General features: G+C 38.7%; 1 protein-coding gene and 1 long non-coding RNA gene across 4 annotated transcripts in view; one reads left to right on the forward strand and one right to left on the reverse strand.

Moving 5' to 3' along the window:
* The window catches only part of cpne5b (copine Vb), a 191,653-nt gene that overhangs the window by 66,056 nt on the left and 105,995 nt on the right, over window positions 1-19,602 (reverse strand). For all 3 annotated transcript variants that reach the window (XM_082156456.1, XM_082156457.1, XM_082156458.1), the window contains one exon: window positions 12,156-12,219. In XM_082156456.1, coding sequence (XP_082012582.1) covers window positions 12,156-12,219 — 64 coding nt within the window. The remainder of the gene's footprint in view (window positions 1-12,155; window positions 12,220-19,602) is intronic.
* On the forward strand, window positions 18,272-18,889 carry LOC309488395. Its single transcript, XR_014202115.1, has 2 exons — window positions 18,272-18,411; window positions 18,490-18,889. It is a non-coding gene; the product is annotated as an uncharacterized lncRNA (long non-coding RNA).

Raw genomic sequence — 19,602 nt, forward strand, 5'->3', positions numbered from 1 at the left:
TTATCATTGAGGTGCCACGCAAATGTATTTTTACGGACGTCCACATAAGAAACAATAACCGTCCGAATTGGGCTTTAGTTTGGCTTTGTTCAGTTCCTGTTTGCCTGTGTTCCCAGTGATTGTTTGTTTCTATGGTTACCAATGAGTTTATTGATTAGTCGCACCAGTCTCTTGTAGCCCTCAGTTGATTCAGTTCTTTGTCTTGCATTGAACCTCTGTTATGTACATGTTCTCCAGAGCACTCCTGTGTGGATTATCTTCATTGTTTAGTGTTTATTAAAAGAGGTTCTGCAATAGATCCCTTTCCTCTTCATTTGTCCACCTAACTGTGACAAGTTTCCCATCCATTTAAAATAACTCAGTAAACTGCTCAGTTTGACGGCAGCGGTCAGAGACTCTGTGATGTTTTAATGATTGACACTGTTCAAATGAAAATGTCTGAATTGTCTCATTCACAGCTCGGCGCTCACAGAGCTCCCTGGAAATCAATTTTCACTTCCCCTGCTAGTCTCCCTCTGTGAAACTACTAGTACTTTTCCTGAGTTTTAAGAAAACTTCATAGTGTTATTTTAAGATGGTAATTTGTCATTTTCCTTGCATGTGAACACTGGCATTAAACATTGTGTTGATTGGCTTCCAGAACTGAGCAAGAGACTTCTACCATATTATCTGAGCTTCGGTACACACACACAAATGAGCCAAAGAACAGAAACACTACTGGGATTCTTCAGTAAGTGGACTCGAGAGAAACAGCGCTCAGTGAAGTACTTATAATGATTCCAGTGATGGCAATGAAGAACCCACATACAGTGTTTTATTTAAATACAAACATGAACAAACTCAAAATAAACAAAGACATGCTTGGCATGAAACTATTAACTTAAACATTAACAGAAAACTCACCAAACAGAAGTAACAGGGAACAAAGCTAGACCTTACAGTACTAGTGTTTCTGTATCCTCAGTTAGTTTGAGTCTGGGTCCTCTTATTTCTACAGTCTTTGGAAGTGTGGAGAACTTGGTCTTCAGTAAACAACTGATTCAACTTAAACTTTGACTCATGGGGCCCTATCTCACACCCGGCACAATGCAGCGCCAAGCGCAACGCAAGTGTTTATTGCTAGTTTCAGTACACTGACCACAACATGCGTACACCCTGCTTATTACACACACACTCTGCTTATTACACACACACTCTGCTTATTACACACACACTCTGCTTATTACACACACACTCTGCTTATTACACACACAGGGACGCACAGCAGCACACAAACATGCCAAATATTTAAAATAAAAGGATAACAAATGTAAAAGATTATTATTGTGTACATAAAGATATGGTGGAATCCGGCTTGTCTCGTAGATGGTCTGGTTGCACACTTTTACCTCACACACGAGCAGATCCGTTTGCGCTCTGGAGACGCGTCTTTCCACTATCAAATTCCGTCATGTAAACAGCGAATCCGCCATGGCGCGAGCGCAACTGGCATTTAAAGGGAATGGGAGATAAGACTCTGATTGGTTTAACGCACGTAAATCCAAAAACACACCCATTACTCATTATGAGAATATGGACAACCCTTTTAGACCATGCGCCGGGAGCACCGACCATTTTTCCCGTCAAAAGTGGATTCGGACACGACCGTAAGTGAACTTGTGCTGTGCGCTTTAGATCATGCGCTTAAATCGTTAAAATAGGGCCCTTGGTCTTCATTGAGCATATTGGTCAGTAGAATATCTTACACCTTATGGAGATTTATGACTCTAAGTTGTGTCCATAATTTATGTCCATGTGTCACTCAAACTGACTGGTCAGTTATTGTCAAATATGTTTAATTGGGGTTATATCTCACCCCTGGTTGACAGGTCAGTGGCTTTGAATGAGATATGGGATATATCTCTAGGATATTTATGAGGGTTATGCCTCATCCACAGATTGGCATTTATATGATATTTGTTGAATCCTGAATTTGCTATTTAAAAAAGGTTTAGAGGATACACTGTTGAACACAGATGTCATTCTGCAACTCTCCTGTTACAATGGCTGGTCCAAACACTCCTAAATCTACAAGAAAGGTGATTGTGTTTTCCTTTGATTGTTGGTGGTAAAATTCACCCAAGCAAGTTTTACGTTATGTTGACACCTCTGTGTTGAAATCATTGCTGTTTGATCAATAGGGTATGGACAACCCTTTTAGACCATGCGCCGGGAGCGCAGACCATTTTTCCCGTCGTTAAACTAGCAAAAGTGGATGTGTGTGTGTGTAAGCACCTCAGTAGAATCAGTAGTACATAAACAATAGGTTAATGTTAGTGTGATTTGTATGTGTTTTCTAATAAATGCTGTTCTTTGAAACTTTTTATTCAGGGTCCTGAAAAAAAGTATGTAAAAATGTAATATATATATATTAAATTTTTACATACTTTTTTCATAATTTATATATATATATATATTAGGGCTGGGAATCGATTAAAAAAAATTAACTAATTAATTGCACAATTTCTGTAATTAATTGCAATTAATTGCGCTTCCCCCAAGCTTGTAATCATCAATATTTAAACTTAGAATCACCTAATTAAACAACACAGGAAAAAAAGGGAACAGAAAATAGCCCTATATTAAAATATTAAACATCAATATATCAATATATTATTCTTTTTCAATAATCAATCAACATAATCAATTTAACAGATTATTATTATTATTATTATTTTATTAATTATTAAAACAAAATATAGTCCTACAAAGCTATTATTACCAGAGCATGTGATCAGAGCAGGTCATTTTACCATTGTTGCCCAGCATGGCTATACCAGCTCAGCAAACAGAAGTCAACAGAGAAATTTCACGTTACTTGAGTGGACTTTACTTTTCCAGTGCTTAGTACATGATTGAAGCCTTTGGGCCGTTAACGACAGAGCCGCCGACACACACACACACACACACACACACACACACACACACACACATGGAACGGAGAGCTCGCCGCTGCTGGGCCATTAACGACAGAGCGAGCCGACACACACACACACGCGCGCGCGCGGAGCACAGTGCGCGCCGACCGACCGACACACACACACACACACACACACACACACACACACACACACACACACACACACACACACACACACACTCACGCGCGCGTGCGGAGCACAGAGCGCGACGCACATACCGAGCGGAAAAGACCCGCTCATGAAAGCTGCCCGAGAATGAAACCTGACCGCCGAACATGGAGGGGCGGGACGGCATATTTCGGCCTTTTTAAAAGCAGACGCAACAGGAAATCATTAAAACGAGGCAAAAAAAAAAAGTGCTGCGTCAATTGCGTTTTTTTTTTTTAACGCGTTAAACATTTCAAATTAATCGCAAAGATTAACGCGTTAATTCCCCCAGCCCTAATATATATATATATATATATATATATATATATATATATATATATAAAGCAAATCATCATAATAGAATGATTTCTGAAGGATCATGTGACACTGAATACTGGAGTAATGATGCTGAAAATTCATCACATGAATAAATTATTTTAAATTTATTTTAAAATATATTACAATAGAAAACAGTAATTTTAAATTGTAATTTTTACTGTATTTTTGATCAAATAAATGCAGCTTTGATGAGGATGAATGGGTTCATTCTGCTTTCATACAGTATTTGAATAAAACAAGTACACACCACAGGTCTGATTCAGACTATCTTAGCAGTCAGGCAACATGTTTTCAAGTGGATTACAAAAATGGAGTTGTTAAGAGTCCAGTGTGTGTTTCAGACTACGTGCTCTTGTGTGCGCGATTGCCGGGCCGGACTCGTGGCTAATCCCGAAACGGTCCTGTTATCTGCACAGCTCTTGTGTCAGAGCACTAGATCGCTCTCAGTAAACAGTCTTTGTTGTTGTAAGCTCTGATGACATGCTAATAGACATTTACTGCTGATGAGTGAAGATTCACGTGTATTAAACATGAAGACGCTCTGCTTCCAGAGCAATTAAACTTTAAAGGCCAATTCCTGGACTGCTATAACATATTCTGAGAGCCTTCTTCCCTCTAAGAGCTCGTTCATGTCCCGCAGAGTCACCCGCCCTTGTTCCAACAGCCCAAACCTCGTTCAGATAGCGTGGCATTACAGATGAGAGCTATCACATCCCCTCTATCACCCTCCCATAAAAAGCCCAGTGGCAAATGATGCCGTGGTGCCTTTTCACATGACAACCTTCAGGAATCTGCCAGCTGTATAACACTTTAAAAACAGCTTTACACCATGTCCTAACCAGACGCGATAGATTCCAGCGACAAATAATTTGTCTGTCCACACCAGACGCGACGCGACTGCGAGATGCGTAAAATCAATCAAAACCCACAGCCAATCAGAGCAGCGTGTGGGCGGAGTCTCACGGCGAGCGCCAGAGAGTAATCTTGATGGCACTCGCAAGAAAATGGATAAGTAGCAAGATAATCAAATTCACAAATATTACACCATTTAAACATTATTAAAAATACATAGGCTACTGAGTTACTAAAACAATCTTTGTCAAAGAATACACTTGTTTTTTCAGAGTTTGAACGTTCTTGTTTCCATTTGTTTAATTTCAAGATCTGAGGTGAATTATCCATTGTTGCTTTTACAGCTACAAAGCTGGAGCACTAAATGATATTCAAAGTCACATTACAGGCTTTTAACATTAAATAAAGCACATAAACAGTACACTGTGTCCTACTGTAACTACACACACCGCGACACGCGATAAAATGCCTCTTTTCCATGTTAATCAGAGTTTTTGCACTCGCCGCGAGACTCCGCCCACACACTGTTCTGATTGGCTGTGGGTTTTGATTGATCTTGACGCATCTCGCATCTAGTGTGGACAGACAAATTATTTGTCGGTGGAATCTTATCGCATCTCGTCTGCTTAGCACACGATGTTAGGGTTCTTCTCACTATAAATCATCAGTGACGTCCGCTGTAATGAGGCGGTATGAATATCTGCCTGAAGCGCAGACACCCTAAATAGGGCACATTATAAGAGGGTGGAAAGTTCAGAATGCACATGGATTGACATGCAATCTCCACCCACACTCTCCTTCACAGATAAAAATAATGCCCCTCCATGCCCCCAAAGCCTCATAAATACATTCTACGTTCCTGGATGTGAGAGCTATAAAGGGGAAGAAAGCATGTCATTCTCTCTCTGCCAGCTATAACATATTCTGATCACATCAGACGGCAGATTCTCAGTGACTCTTCTCAACGGCTTCTGCTTCAGGACCCAGATTTAACATTAGATACCAAGTGGTGACCTGGTTTTATCAAAACATTGTGTGTTAAAATGATTATGCTGCAAGTAAACCTGTATTTAAATGTAGTCAGTGTTGTATTTTCATTATTGTAATGTGTTTCTGGCTTTGGACTTTAGTACTTGTTTTCCGTTTCCCGTTCCCATGGCCAGCTCCCGAGGGTTTGCATCTGTGTGCATTAAAACACATGCGCTTTCAGTATCTTTGTCAGGTTTTGTCCATCGCTGGCATGCTTAGTTTTGTTCTTGGTGTTTCGAGTTCCAGAGTTTTTTGTATTATATTCTTAATTTTCTGAGGTTTGTTTGTAATTTTTCCCCCCAATAAATCATCATCTGTACTTGGATCCAGCTCTCCATAGTCTCTAGTCTCACCATCGTCACAGTAAGGTAATTTTCCCCCAAAAATTCCTCCCTTATAAATGTAGTAATGTTGCAAATTTATTTCAACAATTGAATCATGTCAGGTGAAAATAATCATGATTAACCGCAAGTCCGCAATCATAATATTAACCACGTAATATATTTAAACTAGTGCTGTCAAATCGATTAATCTCTATTAATCGCATCTAACATAAAAGTTTGAAAAAAAAAAAAATATATATATATATATATATATATATGTGTGTGTGTATGTATACATATATATATATATATGTGTGTGTGTGTGTGTGTGTGTGTGTATATATATATATATATATATATATATATATATATATGTAATGGCAATGGCATTTTTATCAATAAATAGATTTTTTTTCTGAGAATAAAACACACAGTTTTAGCTATTTAACATATCTGAAATTATCATTCTTAGTAATTCATTGGCCTAAAATATACATGATCAGACTACTTGTAACAGTCACCAGCTGGAGTGCCCTTGAGAGCCACCAGAGGGCACTCCACACCAGACTATTGTCACTCTCACAAAACTACATTTCCCAGAACTCACTGCCCGGACTCATCATCATTGATTGCATTCACCTGTATCTCATTACCCTGTTAGTTTCAGCCTATTTATTCCATGTTCACTCATTCACTCACTGCGAAGTTTTGTTTGTGTCACACTGCATCTCTGAGCATTTCCCCTGGTTTCCTGTCTCTTGGTTTTTGGATTTCTTGCCTGTTCTGTGGATTACTCTCTTGCCTCTGCTTGTTTTGTTTGTTTGTTTGTTTGTTTGGACTGCCTACCTGTGTTTTGACCCATTGCCTTTACTTTGGATTATGCCTTTGGATTGCCCATAATAAAAGCTGCATTTGGATCTCACCTTCAAGTCTTGGCGCAGTTTGTGACACTACTGTTTATGGTTTATCATTTATTAATAGGGTTGGGTATTGGTTTGGTTTTATCCGATACCAGTACCTACTCGGTATTTTTTAAACGGTTCCGGTGCTTAAACGGTTCTTGTACCGGTACTTAAGAAAACGAAAGCACACACACTTTATAAAAAAAAATAATACCTGTGTGTGTGTGTGTGTGTGTGTGTGTGTGTGTGTGTGTGTGTGTGTGTGTGTGTGTCCAAACTGGACACAATATTAACTTAAATCTTTAAAGATTTTCTGATTAAATGAAAAATTGTGCCGTTTAATAGGCTACTGATGTAGCCTAAAACACTTAAGTTAAGATCAAAATTTTGTCTTCTCATATTATGACTTTTACTTTAAAACAGAGAAATATCTGACACTGAGCAGAAATATTTAACACACACAGTATAGCCTCATATAAATATACTTGATATAGCCTACTTAATACTTGATATGCAAGATTTGCAGTTGGCATTAAAATACTAGACTTCCATGTCCACCACGACACTGGCAGCTGAACTTGAACTTTAGTCAAGCGTGTCAGAGGTTTTGGGTTCTAATCCGCATTAGTAGTTTTTATTTTATTTTATTTTTTAAACCGATTATGCTTATCAGTGGTTGTATATCAAGCAGGGAGACGCATTTCGTGATTTCCCGGAACGAATAGAGAGTCTCCGCAACGTATTGAAGCGCGCGTCCGAGTGAAGACAGTGCGGTGTGCGCGAGCCAAAAAAGAAAACACTGTATCCGCGCCACTGATCGCAGCGGCAACGAGCACTTTGATCACTTGATTTAAAAAACACATTTCAGCGCTAGATCGTCTCTTATTTAACAAACGAACGAACGAAATGAATGCTCTGCTGGTTAACTGGAGATGTTTTATTACTGGAACATTCGTGCCGCGAGATGTTTTATAGGGGGCGGTAAAAAAAAGTCAGGCACCGAAATCAGGCACCGAAAGTTTCGTTCTTATTCGGTCTCGTTACTACCGTTTACGTCGGAACCGATTCCCTATTGGAGCCGGGTTTCGGTATCCATCCCTATTTATTAACAACAAAAACAAATTATTATACAAATTTTTGTGATTAATAAAAAATTAAATCAATAGTTAAAAACACTATGAAAAATATTGGATGGAACTTAATGTAGTAAATACATTTAATAATGAATATTTACCTAAAATGGCAAGTATAGAAATCCAACTACAGGAAGAGTTCATGGACATTTTAATACACTACCTTAAAAAAAAAAGAAAATTTTGTTCAAGTCACAACCCTGAAATCTAATTGTTTGGTCAAGAAACACTAAGGCTGATTTAGAGTGGGGAAGATGTATTTGTGTTTGTAAAACATGAGCTTTCAATGTACAAACCAAGTGTCTACATTTTTGACGAGCAGATACAAGAACTGGGATGTGTGCCTGAATAACATCTCCAAAAGAAGAGTTTTTTCTGGCTCAAAATTAATCTCTTGAGAAGCAGCAAAATGTAGAGCAGCAATGAGTCAATTTGGTGTGAAAGTGAAGATAGTTCAGAAGCAAATGATGTACGTGTGAAGTCAGCTATCGACTCTCGGCCGGGGCTTTCAGGGGTCAGTCTGAAAAAGAGGTTATCGGATCATTTTGTCAATCATCGTTGGGCTTCGGTGCTTTTATATGCTGAATTCTCAATATAGACAGACTAAGACAATGCCAATTTGCCTGAGGGTGTTAAAAGAAGATCAATATTACCAATATTGCCTGTATCCAATTTCTTTTCTCTGAAAGACAAACATGGGCCCTTGAACCTGGACACAGTGTTCAATTTCAGACCATCAGAAGACACATAAACCTAAATGAAGTCAGTCAATGGGTTCCAATGTCACTTGGTTCCCAATCAAAATAGCTTATTTTGAGCTCTGCAGAAGAAAGTCTTAAAGGTTTGGAACAACATGAGGATGAGTAAATGATCTAATGTAAATGATGAAGGTCAAACTCAAACCGTTTGAGGAAACCCACTGCCTTAAACCATTTAAGTTTAAAAACCAATAAATATGAGTACTGTGAACTTATTCCATTTGAGTCCACATAAAGAGAATATTGTCACGTTGACGTTATGTTCCTTCTTAGTTCCTCTGGTTCGTTTTCATTAATAACGTGTTTCTTTGTCTTTGTTTTCCCGCCACTATATCATTCACCATGGACCCAAATCATCACAGCTGTTCGTCTTTTAGTTAATCATCTCTGTGTATTAAGTTCCTCCCTGTGTTATGGTCTTTGTTTCGTTTGTTGGCTTGTTATTCTGAGTTCATAATGAATCTTATGTTCTTTTATAATCATCTTTGTCTTCTGTGGATCTAAGCGTTACGAAGATTCCTTGATATTAAATTAAAATATAAATCCACTTAAATACTTTGTGTAGCTGAACCTTAGCTGAATTGCGTAAAACCATTAAAATCTGAATCTTTAGATTAACTCAGATCTCTTAGGGTTAACTGCTAGCTAGCAATAGCACAAGCACACCTGCATGTACTAAATTAAAACAAAAATTATTCCTTATGAGGCGTAAATTCCTGTAATTTCTTTCTTTGCAATATAATGGGTACTTTTCTGAAATGAGACAGACTCAATTGCGTATGTAGCCGACAATTATAACGTGTTAATTTAGGGTGCTTTCACATCTGTAGTTCGGTTCATTTGGTCCGGACCAAGGGCGAAAAATGATACTTTGTAGCATGTGTCAGGCGTTTTGGTTCCTTTTCACACCACACTGATCGCTCTGGTTCGGATCAGTTTATGAGTTGATAAAACGAACCAAAATGCAGTCACGTGTCAACATCCACATCACTCGTTGGCCAGATGTGTCTTGAACGCACTTCCATAACTGGACTTCGATTGGTCAGAATTAACGTGCGAGAAAATTCCAACTGAACTCCCGGAAGTAAACAAAGATGTGGAAAATCCGGCAGACAACACGCCGCTGTTTACTATGGAGAGACGACTGCGTGGGCTGAATGTATCCCTGGTCATATTTTATTACAGGGTTTCTCAAACTCGGTCCTGGAGGGCCACTGTCCTGCACAGTTTAGCTCCAACCCTGATCAAACACACCTAGCTGTGAGTTTCTAGTGATCCTGAAGACATTGATTAGCTTGATCAGGTGTGTTTGATCAGGGTTGGAGCTAAACTGTGCAGGACAGTGGCCCTCCAGGACCGAGTTTGAGAAACCCTGTTATACTATATAGTTTGTCTATACTATAAAATATATTTTTATTCGCATTCTCATCTACCCAAACGAACCGCACCAATGGGGAAAACGAACTCTAGTGCGATTCAACCGAAATAAATGAGGTAGGTGTGAAAGCACCCTTATTTAAAATAATTAACTCCTTAATTAACTTCAGTGTACAGTAGCTACTTTTATGTTATTTGAATTCATAGCTACAGTAACTACATTTTAGAGCAATTTGACAGTATTTAAAGTACTTCAAATTGATTGTAACTTGGCCAACTACAGTGTCAAAGTAGCTTCCCAGCACATTAAACTCATCGCGCTGGACCGAATTCAAGTTTTTGTGGGTTTGCTCTGTTTAAAGTTTCTTGTCAGCCTACAGCAGGAATTAGCAAGAATCATTAGTAAAGAATTTAGGATTGATTTTCCTATACGCTGATGGCTCAAGGTTTTCCCTCCTCTCACGCTCAGAACATTATGCAAAACACAGACCTGAGTTACATCTTACATAATGTTTACACTTGGATATCAACCTATGAATAGCTTACTTAGAGCTGTCTCTGCAGATTAAACTAGGACTGAAAAACTTTTTAACACTGAACCACAACACATTTGTCCATTGGCACAGAAATCTGAATCCATGGGGCAAAGAGGAGTTTTTATGAGCCCTTTCTATCGGTTTTTCCTCTAATCAATGTTTATGTTCTCAGATGGAGTGTCCAAATTAAAACCTCCATTATTATACTTCTTCACACTGTAATGAAGGTGGGCAAAGCCTTTATTGAGCTGGATCCTTATTTCAGGGCTCTTGGCGGGCATGTGACTTAAAGCCCAGAGGAGGGATCTGGGATGGGTGCATTATAAGAGTCCATCCCATCGCATTCACAATACCTTGAGCTCAAATTAAAGCTTTTGGTGTGTAAAATATGGACAGCGGGGCAAAAAGAACTACAAATGAACTCTGCCATTGATCCAGAGAGCAGGGAAGCAGTATAAAATCCTTTTGAAATTGTAATGAAGGTGCTTCACAATGAACCCGCAGACATATCGCTGGATGCTTCCGCCTCAAACGCATCTGTTAATGGAGGTGAAATACATTCTCTCTTTTTGACACTATGCCTTGTGTCTAAAATCACAAGCTGAGGTAAAACGGCAAACTTTTTCAACCGAACCCCTTTGACATGAAATATTTGAGATTTTAGTTCATTTTTGCATGTTCATCGGTTAATTGTCTATGGAAGTTTGTTTCCACCACAGAATAAAACATTTTAAAAGATTATTACCACTTTTTATTTAACAATTGCGAGTTTAAATCTCACAATTCTGACTGTATTTCTCAGAATTGCGTGATATAAAGTTGCAATTGCATGTTATAAACTCACAATTGTGAGCTATAAACTTGCCATTGAGAGTCCAAAAAAGACTTCAAACTCAAACTTCAAAGAATTGCGAGTTTATATTACAATTCTGACTTTTCCTAGGTGTGTCTCTTTATATTGTTAGCCTTTGTGTATTTAAACCCCAGTGTTTCCTGAGTTCTTTCTCAGGTCTTGTTGGTGTGTTCACTTCTGTTCCCCTGTTTTGTTTTGTTTTGTTTTGTTATTAATAGTTAAACCTTCTGCATTTGGATTCTGCTCTCCCTTGTCTCTGAGTTTCACCCATCATTACCCTTCCACGAGGTTCACTTTGCTTTTAATTGTGTAACAACTATTAACAACGTTATTAAACACTTAGCTCTAATGCCATTCGGTAGTAGTATTATAGTCTTGCATGGCATACTTGCTGACAACATGCTCTTATAACTATGACTGAATTGACCTTTTCAAATGAGGGTGATGCTGTAAATTGGCAGCCTCTGCCATAATAAGGTCTGTTTATTATTGTTGAGCAATGATGATGTGGACTTTTTTTTTTTTTTGGATACAACAGTTACCTGTCTCTTTCCATCTGTGCCGCCACATTGACCTGACGTGCCTCTTGTACAACAACACATCTAGTGGTTTCTTTCCCTTACAGTTAATTCGACTCTATGCTGACAAATCCTCACATGCCTTCATGACCGTTTAAATGAAATCTTATTTTTCTATTTTAAAGACCCTCACAGTCGAGACAAGAGTCGCTATGATTTTGTCTTGCACGGATGAATTCATAAACTGGGAACTTGCTTTCTATCTGCAAAGCAGCACTTAAATGAGACCGAGTGTTTTTAATTGAAGGTCACAGAGTAAATTGCAGGCATCTGCTTAAAACACATTTCTGCCTGACCTTGAAGAGAGAAAACAATGAACGCAACTCTACACGCACATCTAAAGACACACTGTGGACTGACAGACTCACCCTGCAGTTCCCCAGTTCTTCAGCAGATAAGATGATAATACCGCAGTTCTTTCCCAGGATGCCCCTGAAATAGACAAAACAACGATGACATCAAACCATTAGATGTTGAACCCAAAGTGATTACACAACAGCAGTAATTAAATAAAAACACAATAAGGAAGTCGAGGTCAAAAGGATCTATTAGTCAGGAGTCGTTTTCTATGCTAGTTTCAGGCGTGGGATCTCCCAGAGTAAGTGAATGAACTTTAAGATGGTTTTATGCAATTGAACAAAAATTTTCACCATTGGCAACAAATTTCACATCATGATCATAAAAGAACACTGTAGTTGTATGTGAGACTGTAAGAGTTTGGTTCATGTTGTTCATATTGAGAAGACGCTGTTTTCTTTTGCCAAAGGATGAGATTGATACAGTAAAACCAACACCATCGCTACTGTTCGTATCACTGTGTATCAAGTGCTGAGGAAGATCCAGAGCTGAAATTCAGATCCAATTCAGACCAATCAGAGCAGAGTAGACCAATCACAACAGATTGGACCATCTGACCAATCAGAGCAGAGTAGACCAATTACAACAGACTGGACCATCTGACAAATCAGAGCAGAGTAGACCAATCACAACAGACTGGGCCATCTGACCAATCAGAGCAGAGTAGACCAATTACAACAGACTGGTCCGTCTGACCAATCAGAGCAGAGTAGACCAATCACAACAGACTGGGCCATCTGACCATTCAGAGCAGAGTAGACCAATTACAACAGACTGGTCCGTCTGACCAATCAGAGCAGAGTAGACCAATCACAACAGACTGGTCCGTAAGACCAATCAGAGCAGAGTAGACCAATCACAACAGACTGGGCCATCTGACCAATCAGAGAAGAGTAGACCAATCACAACAGACTGGTCCGTAAGACCAATCAGAGCAGAGTAGACCAATCACAACGGACTGGTCCGTAAGACCAATCAGAGCAGAGTAGACCAATCACAACGGACTGGTCCGTAAGACCAATCAGAGCAGAGTACTGTAGACCAATCACAACAGACTGGTCCGTAAGACCAATCAGAGCAGAGTACTGTAGACCAATCACAACAGACTGGTCCGTAAGACCAATCAGAGCAGAGTACTGTAGACCAATCACAACAGACTGGTCCGTAAGACCAATCAGAGCAGGCACTCAGAAAGGCGGGGTTTAGAAAGACTAAATCCTTGATCAAACCATTTCAGACACTCTGAGAAAAGAGCAGAAATGGCAGTGAATATTATGAGAAAATGAAAGTGTTTTTTGACCGTTTCCCAAAATGTAATTTGTGTGAAAAAGGGGGGGAAAGAAAAAAGGGGGAAAAATTGCAATCGGAATCGGCCAGTTTGCTTGTAAAAAAAATTTAATCTGCCATGAAAAATCATGATTGGTGCATCTCTAATAAAGGCTTTACCATTATTAAGAGCATTTTTACCACCATTCTGTGGGCAGTTCTGAGATAATTGTTAGTCATGTGATATTTATAGGCACGCATGTAAAATTTATAGCCTGTGAATAAATCTGGCTCTGAGCAGCTGAACGCGTTTGGCAACTACAGCATTCAGAAGGCGGCTGTGGATTTTGGCTTTAGGAGATCCATCACATGCACATCCCTACATTCAGATTCTCAGACTCTCATTAATACAGAAATCACAAACACAGTCCCTGAAATGCATAACAGCTTCATTAGCACTGATGTTGTCCATATGGCTAAGTTCTCCTTCAGGATTCTTCATTTGCAATAGAGACAGATGCAGGCAGTCTGTGTTAGCGCTTTAGCCATGTGTTCACAACTGAAAACCATTTTACCAGACATGTTTTTCTCTAGCTGAAAACCATAATGGCTCCACATGAGCACTGCCAGTAAACATCCTGCTGTCCACGATAACATCTCCATAAAACAAAGTTACTTTGACGGACATCCTGCTTATTGTTGTGCCAGTGGAAGACAACAAAATCACCAAAACAATTGGTTTCTCAAAACACAATTGACCAATTTTGTCTACAACAACATCACACCTGAACGAGGTTGGGCAAGTCAAATTTATTTCTACTTTCACACATCGTCACCATAGAAAGGCGCTATGGGTGTATAACAGGTAAAATGTCCCTGGGAGAACCTGTGGTTAACCATCCAGATACCCATCCTAAACCTTAACGGGATAGTTCACCCAAAAATGAAAATTAACCCATGATTTACTCTCCCTGAAGCCATCCTAGGTGGCTTTTAACTCACACTTAATGTGTAAGAGAATGCCATTTCATCTCATCTGTTTGGACGGTGGTCCCACAGGTTCTTGCTCACACTTCCAGTGTTTGCTAATTGGTTCATTACTCAGTCTTCACGTCCCCCTGGAACAGCAGGAGTCCTGGTTTATATCGTTGTACTACTACAAAAGTGCCTTGTACAAAACAGCAGCAAAGGCTTGTCTGGAGAAACAAACGGGACAGTCTTTCCTGTTGTTGACACCATCCGGCGAGATAAAGGTTGAATTTTTTATGTGAAAATGTTTTCGCTGCTGCAAACTGAGCACTCATAATCATAAACGACTGAAAGTGTCATGATTATTACTCAACTGCACTAACCATACGAACGAGACAGTATTAATAACACATAGAGGGCTATTGAGACAACAAATTATAAATAAAATATATACATAAAAAATAAGTTTAATAAAATGTATTAAACTTATTATTTTTATTTTATAATCATGATTTTATTTGTAATTACATTTTAAAATAAAATATTTTAATATTAAAATAATACACACACACATATTTTCTGTGTGTCGCATAATTGTTTACAATTTTTGCTATTAAGAAATTAAAATGTTTAATTATTAATTGGGTTGCATATCTGGACCATGATCCATTATTTGTGACATTTGAAACAGGCCGGTGCTTTCTGAACACAATAAATCAATAAAGGAAACTAAGAAACACCTTCTCAGAAAGCAGCTTAATTAACATTTATTTGAAATGCTGAAAACACCTTTCCAGAAGGCGAATGTATGACCCGAGAAGTCAATCTGTGCGGCAGTGCGCTTCTGAATGCAGATATTATTTCATAATTATGCCACCCAGAATCTAAAGTAGGGATGAGCAGAACATACTGTGTGTATGAGCCGGTTTAACTGTGTTTGCCCAATTAAAGCGTTCGGAATAACAAAGCCACATCTCAAAGTTTCATTCCTCTACTTTCCAAGGAAAAGAGCAAAATGTAGCTACTGGTCCACACACAGTGTTTTAAGATTTCACTCTATCCAAGGTTTGTGTGTCTCTGAAAACACTTTGATGACATTGATATAGTTTGCAATAAATGAAAAATGATTTCATGATTCATGGGAATAAACTGTAGGCCCTCCTGTATGCTCATGTCAGTAAGTCATGCTCTAAAAGTGTCTTCACTTGCTTGGTTTAACCCTGATGGCCTAACTGTGTGCATTCACATCTAAACCCTGATCATCTCCAGTCGCTCTTGGATCTTTGTGGAGCTCTAGATTTATTTCTGTTCATGAGTTCAGATCTACCATTACTTCAGGGTGTGTTCCCATTAGTAACCTGCCAGTTGAGTACATTAATAAAATATATCATTACTTGCTAAGTCAGTACGGGGCTCGGGCTTTGAACATAAAGCTCCCGGGTCCCGTAACGCTCAGATGCTTTGTGCACCCCATCCATATTAAAATCTGAGCTTGACTTACTGTATATATTCACTAAGCTTCACTCTGGGACTTGGACTGAGTTGTAATCAAACGGATGTGGACTTCTGTTCTTCCTGGAAACCCCAGAGCGTTCACTCACTGACTGGATCATGACTCCCTGCTTTACTGCTTTTGTTCTCTGCAGCAACAAGAGCTCGTAATTACAAACCCAACAGAGAGAAAACTAACAAAAGGAGAAATGTAATAATGGAGGCGGCACTTTACATATTCATCTCATATTTGCCTTGGGAGCTGGAGAGATATGTGTGGGGGTGCAAGCATTGTGGAGAAACTTTCTTCAGGCAGTGCACAAAGAGATCATTTGAGATTCCCATTGTTATCCTGAGCTTTTAATCAGCTTTTTGCAGGATGTACACATATGGCATAATGTAGAATATTGCAGTTGACGGTAAAGACAGTAGCACTCTTGTCTTGACTCATAATCATTACCAGCAGGCAAACGTTCAGAAGCGGCATGACAATACTGAGAAAGAACAACTGGGTCAATGATAAATAAAAGTACCCAAGATGAAGAAAAGGGAAAATCTCATTTAAAAAGCATGAGCCAAGCTATTAGAAATGTAATCTCTATATTAAGGATTGGGAAAACTTTTATACAGTTTTCAACAAAAGTTGATTTTACTGATTTAAAAAACTTCATGTGGTGTAACCTTCAAAAAAGAAAAGTTTCCTCAAACCTTGCATAAATGTGTATATTTATTAAGCTATTTACTTATTTATGACAAGGCAGGTTAGTTCAGCTTGTAAAATGTAATGTGGTGCAACTCCCCAGATATCATTGGCCCTGTTTACACCTGGTATTAAGATGCGTTTTGATCACAAGTGGTCGACACTAAATACAGGTGTAAACGGGGTTGTAAGGTCGCGCTCGATCGGCCCAGAACCGGCATCCGACCGGCGCGGAAGGTCTTTACGTGTTACCGTCCTTTTCTCGAAGCAAAGTATTTTTTTATTAATCGCAATACATTTGTATATGTATTCTCTCGTTATTTCATCTGACTCCATAAATGAAAAGGTTTTAATGATATCTGTGGATCATTAATTATGAGCGAATGTTTGACTATTCCGTTTAACTCTTCAATGAAAATAATGCCAAAGTCAGTTAGAATAATCAAATGTAACAATTTATTATGTCAGGTAAATGTATCATGCCAATTTCAGAATCAATTCAAAGATAATCGATACAAAACATCAAATGCTCTGGAATAGAGAGAAGATGCAAACCCAACATTAAGAAAGATCTCTCTCTCAGCCTCACGGGCCAATCTGAAATACAGAAAGGCCCCGAACCCTTTGCTACATTTCATTATAGTCAGGACCTTTTTCACTTGGAAACATGTACTAACAAAAGAAATTTGCATTCAGAGGTTACACCTTTTGGGGGTGTGTGACCATTTGTCAGGAGATCACCTTCCATTGTATGTCAGTTATCTTTAAACTCTTAAAAACCTTATTATCTTGTGTTTTACTTATTTGGAAATGAGACATTTGTACCAGTTGCACTGTGACATTTTAAATGATACCCAACATGAAAAATACTCTGTGATAATCATTCACATTAAACTATAAATTTTCTTGGGTGTTTTACATGTGGTCTCAGCATGAGAGAGGGGGAGTGGGGAAGAGGGAGAGAGATGTAGATTAGGATGTTTCGGAGGTGAGACTTTGCCTCACAAATGGTGAGTTTAAATGGTAATTTCCAGAGAGGTCCTTTTGTCCTCTCAGGGTCTGGGTGCTCTTCAACCAGACTGTCCGGCATTTCCTAATTTCTCAATTCTTACAGGGTCTAAAAGGTTTTGAGCTCGTCCACTTTCGACCACTTCCAGAGGTCGTCGAAAACGCATTAGAACGGATTGCTTTACAGTGTAAACGTTCATGTGGTTGAATGGGAAGCGCACTAGCCAGGCGGGATTTAAACTTTGTCGGCTAAAGACCCAAGTTAGGTTTGCGGATGAAAAACACATCAAGCACAATGTTCTCTCACAATTCCTCATTTCTAACACTCACTCACAGTGTTTGGTTTTGCGCAGTAGCGGCTTGTCAATAGAGGGCGCTGGGGCACCGCCCCCATCAAAATTCCAGAAATATACATGTATACAAAAATGATATAAAAATGAAATAAAAAAAATAAATAAAATAGTTTACTCATACAATGTAAGTAGTAAGAGCCTCGGCATTTAATAAAAAAAAGTTTCATGCGGTTTCATGTGAGAGGGACGCCGGACAAATGGATGTCTATGGAGTCCTTACATTTTCGGGCAGCATGTGACCTGAAGCTGGTCTCTAATTGGTTTCTTAAAGATTCTCCTCCGGACGCAGGTCGCTGCATCCCTGGCGAATCAGAATTGGATACATGTTATTTTATCCAATCTGATTGGTTCTCGTCACCTGCCATTCAACTCAACGCTCTTTGCCACTACTGCGAGTGCGAGTCATGGTGCGAGTGCGCGGCAGCGCGGGCGACACCGTCACTCCGACTCCGTCTAAACCTTGCTAGGCTGATCATTTTCGTAGAGAGAATGGCAGAAGTTAAACCAAATTCTGTCATTGATTTACAAAAAAAGAAAAGAAAAAAAACCTTTCACAAGGCGTTCGCTGGAAGAAAAAAAAGGATAAAGGGTCCGACCGGACCAACCCGATTTACAGATCCAGCAGCAGGCCAGTGACAGAGGACGAAGCTACACCCGGCGCTTCACCCGCGCTTGTTATGAGAAACGGAGGTGGCTGGCTTTATTTGCTTATTTGTTATGCTGTTCAATTCATTGCATTGTTCATGTCATGTATTTGTACTCAATATATAATCTAACTGTACATATCTGTTCTGTTACAGTTAGTAACTGAAGTGTAGATCACATTTTGTAAAATTATATGAAAAAAAGATGATTGAAATAAATGATAAACTCTAAAATTTCAACTTTTATCTTTTTCAGGTTTGATTCTAATCATAATGTAACATTATTTGAAAAAACAAAATTTCAGTACAAAGAATTGTGATTTCATAATATTTAGATATGAATCCAACTGGAAAATCTTGTGAAAAGATATCTTTCAGTTAGTCAAATAGAATATAGTGGAGCTCTATAGCCACCTAGTAGCTAAAATTATCATTTTTTACTTTTAAAACTACATTTTACAAAATATGGGCAAAAAGTTTACACTAAACCATGTAACATTATCCATGTTATCCCCATGAATGAAAGTTAGAAATATGGGCCTTTTATAAAGTGAATTTTGAACACACACAAAAAATTATTATCACCAGCCGCCACTGGTTTTGCGGCTGTCAGGAACAGAAACGAAAGCTGATGCCCTCCATATGTTTTTCTATTGTCTCCGTGCGCGTTCTAGGCATGTGCCGGTATCACATTTTCAAGCTGCGATTAATTGAGTGATCTTTTATCACGGTATACGGTATTATCACGGTATTTGAATTGCACATGAGAAACAGATGGATTTGGGGGGGATGTAAAAAATAAAATAAAACTTGCATCACAAGGTGTAATTGTGATTGTCAAAACATTTGGTAACTAAACTGAATTTTATTAAGTTTAGTGACAACATGTTACAATGATTACATGGTACAATGACTGGTAGGCTACTGTTTGTATTGCTTAACACAAATTTAACGATTTCAATTCAATACTTGGGATTTGATTTAAATCTTGATTCAATATTGACTTATTTTGGATAAATATTAGGAA

The sequence above is a fragment of the Leuciscus leuciscus genome (assembly GCF_965113295.1).
Source record: "Leuciscus leuciscus genome assembly, chromosome: 23".
NCBI lineage: Eukaryota > Metazoa > Chordata > Actinopteri > Cypriniformes > Leuciscidae > Leuciscus > Leuciscus leuciscus.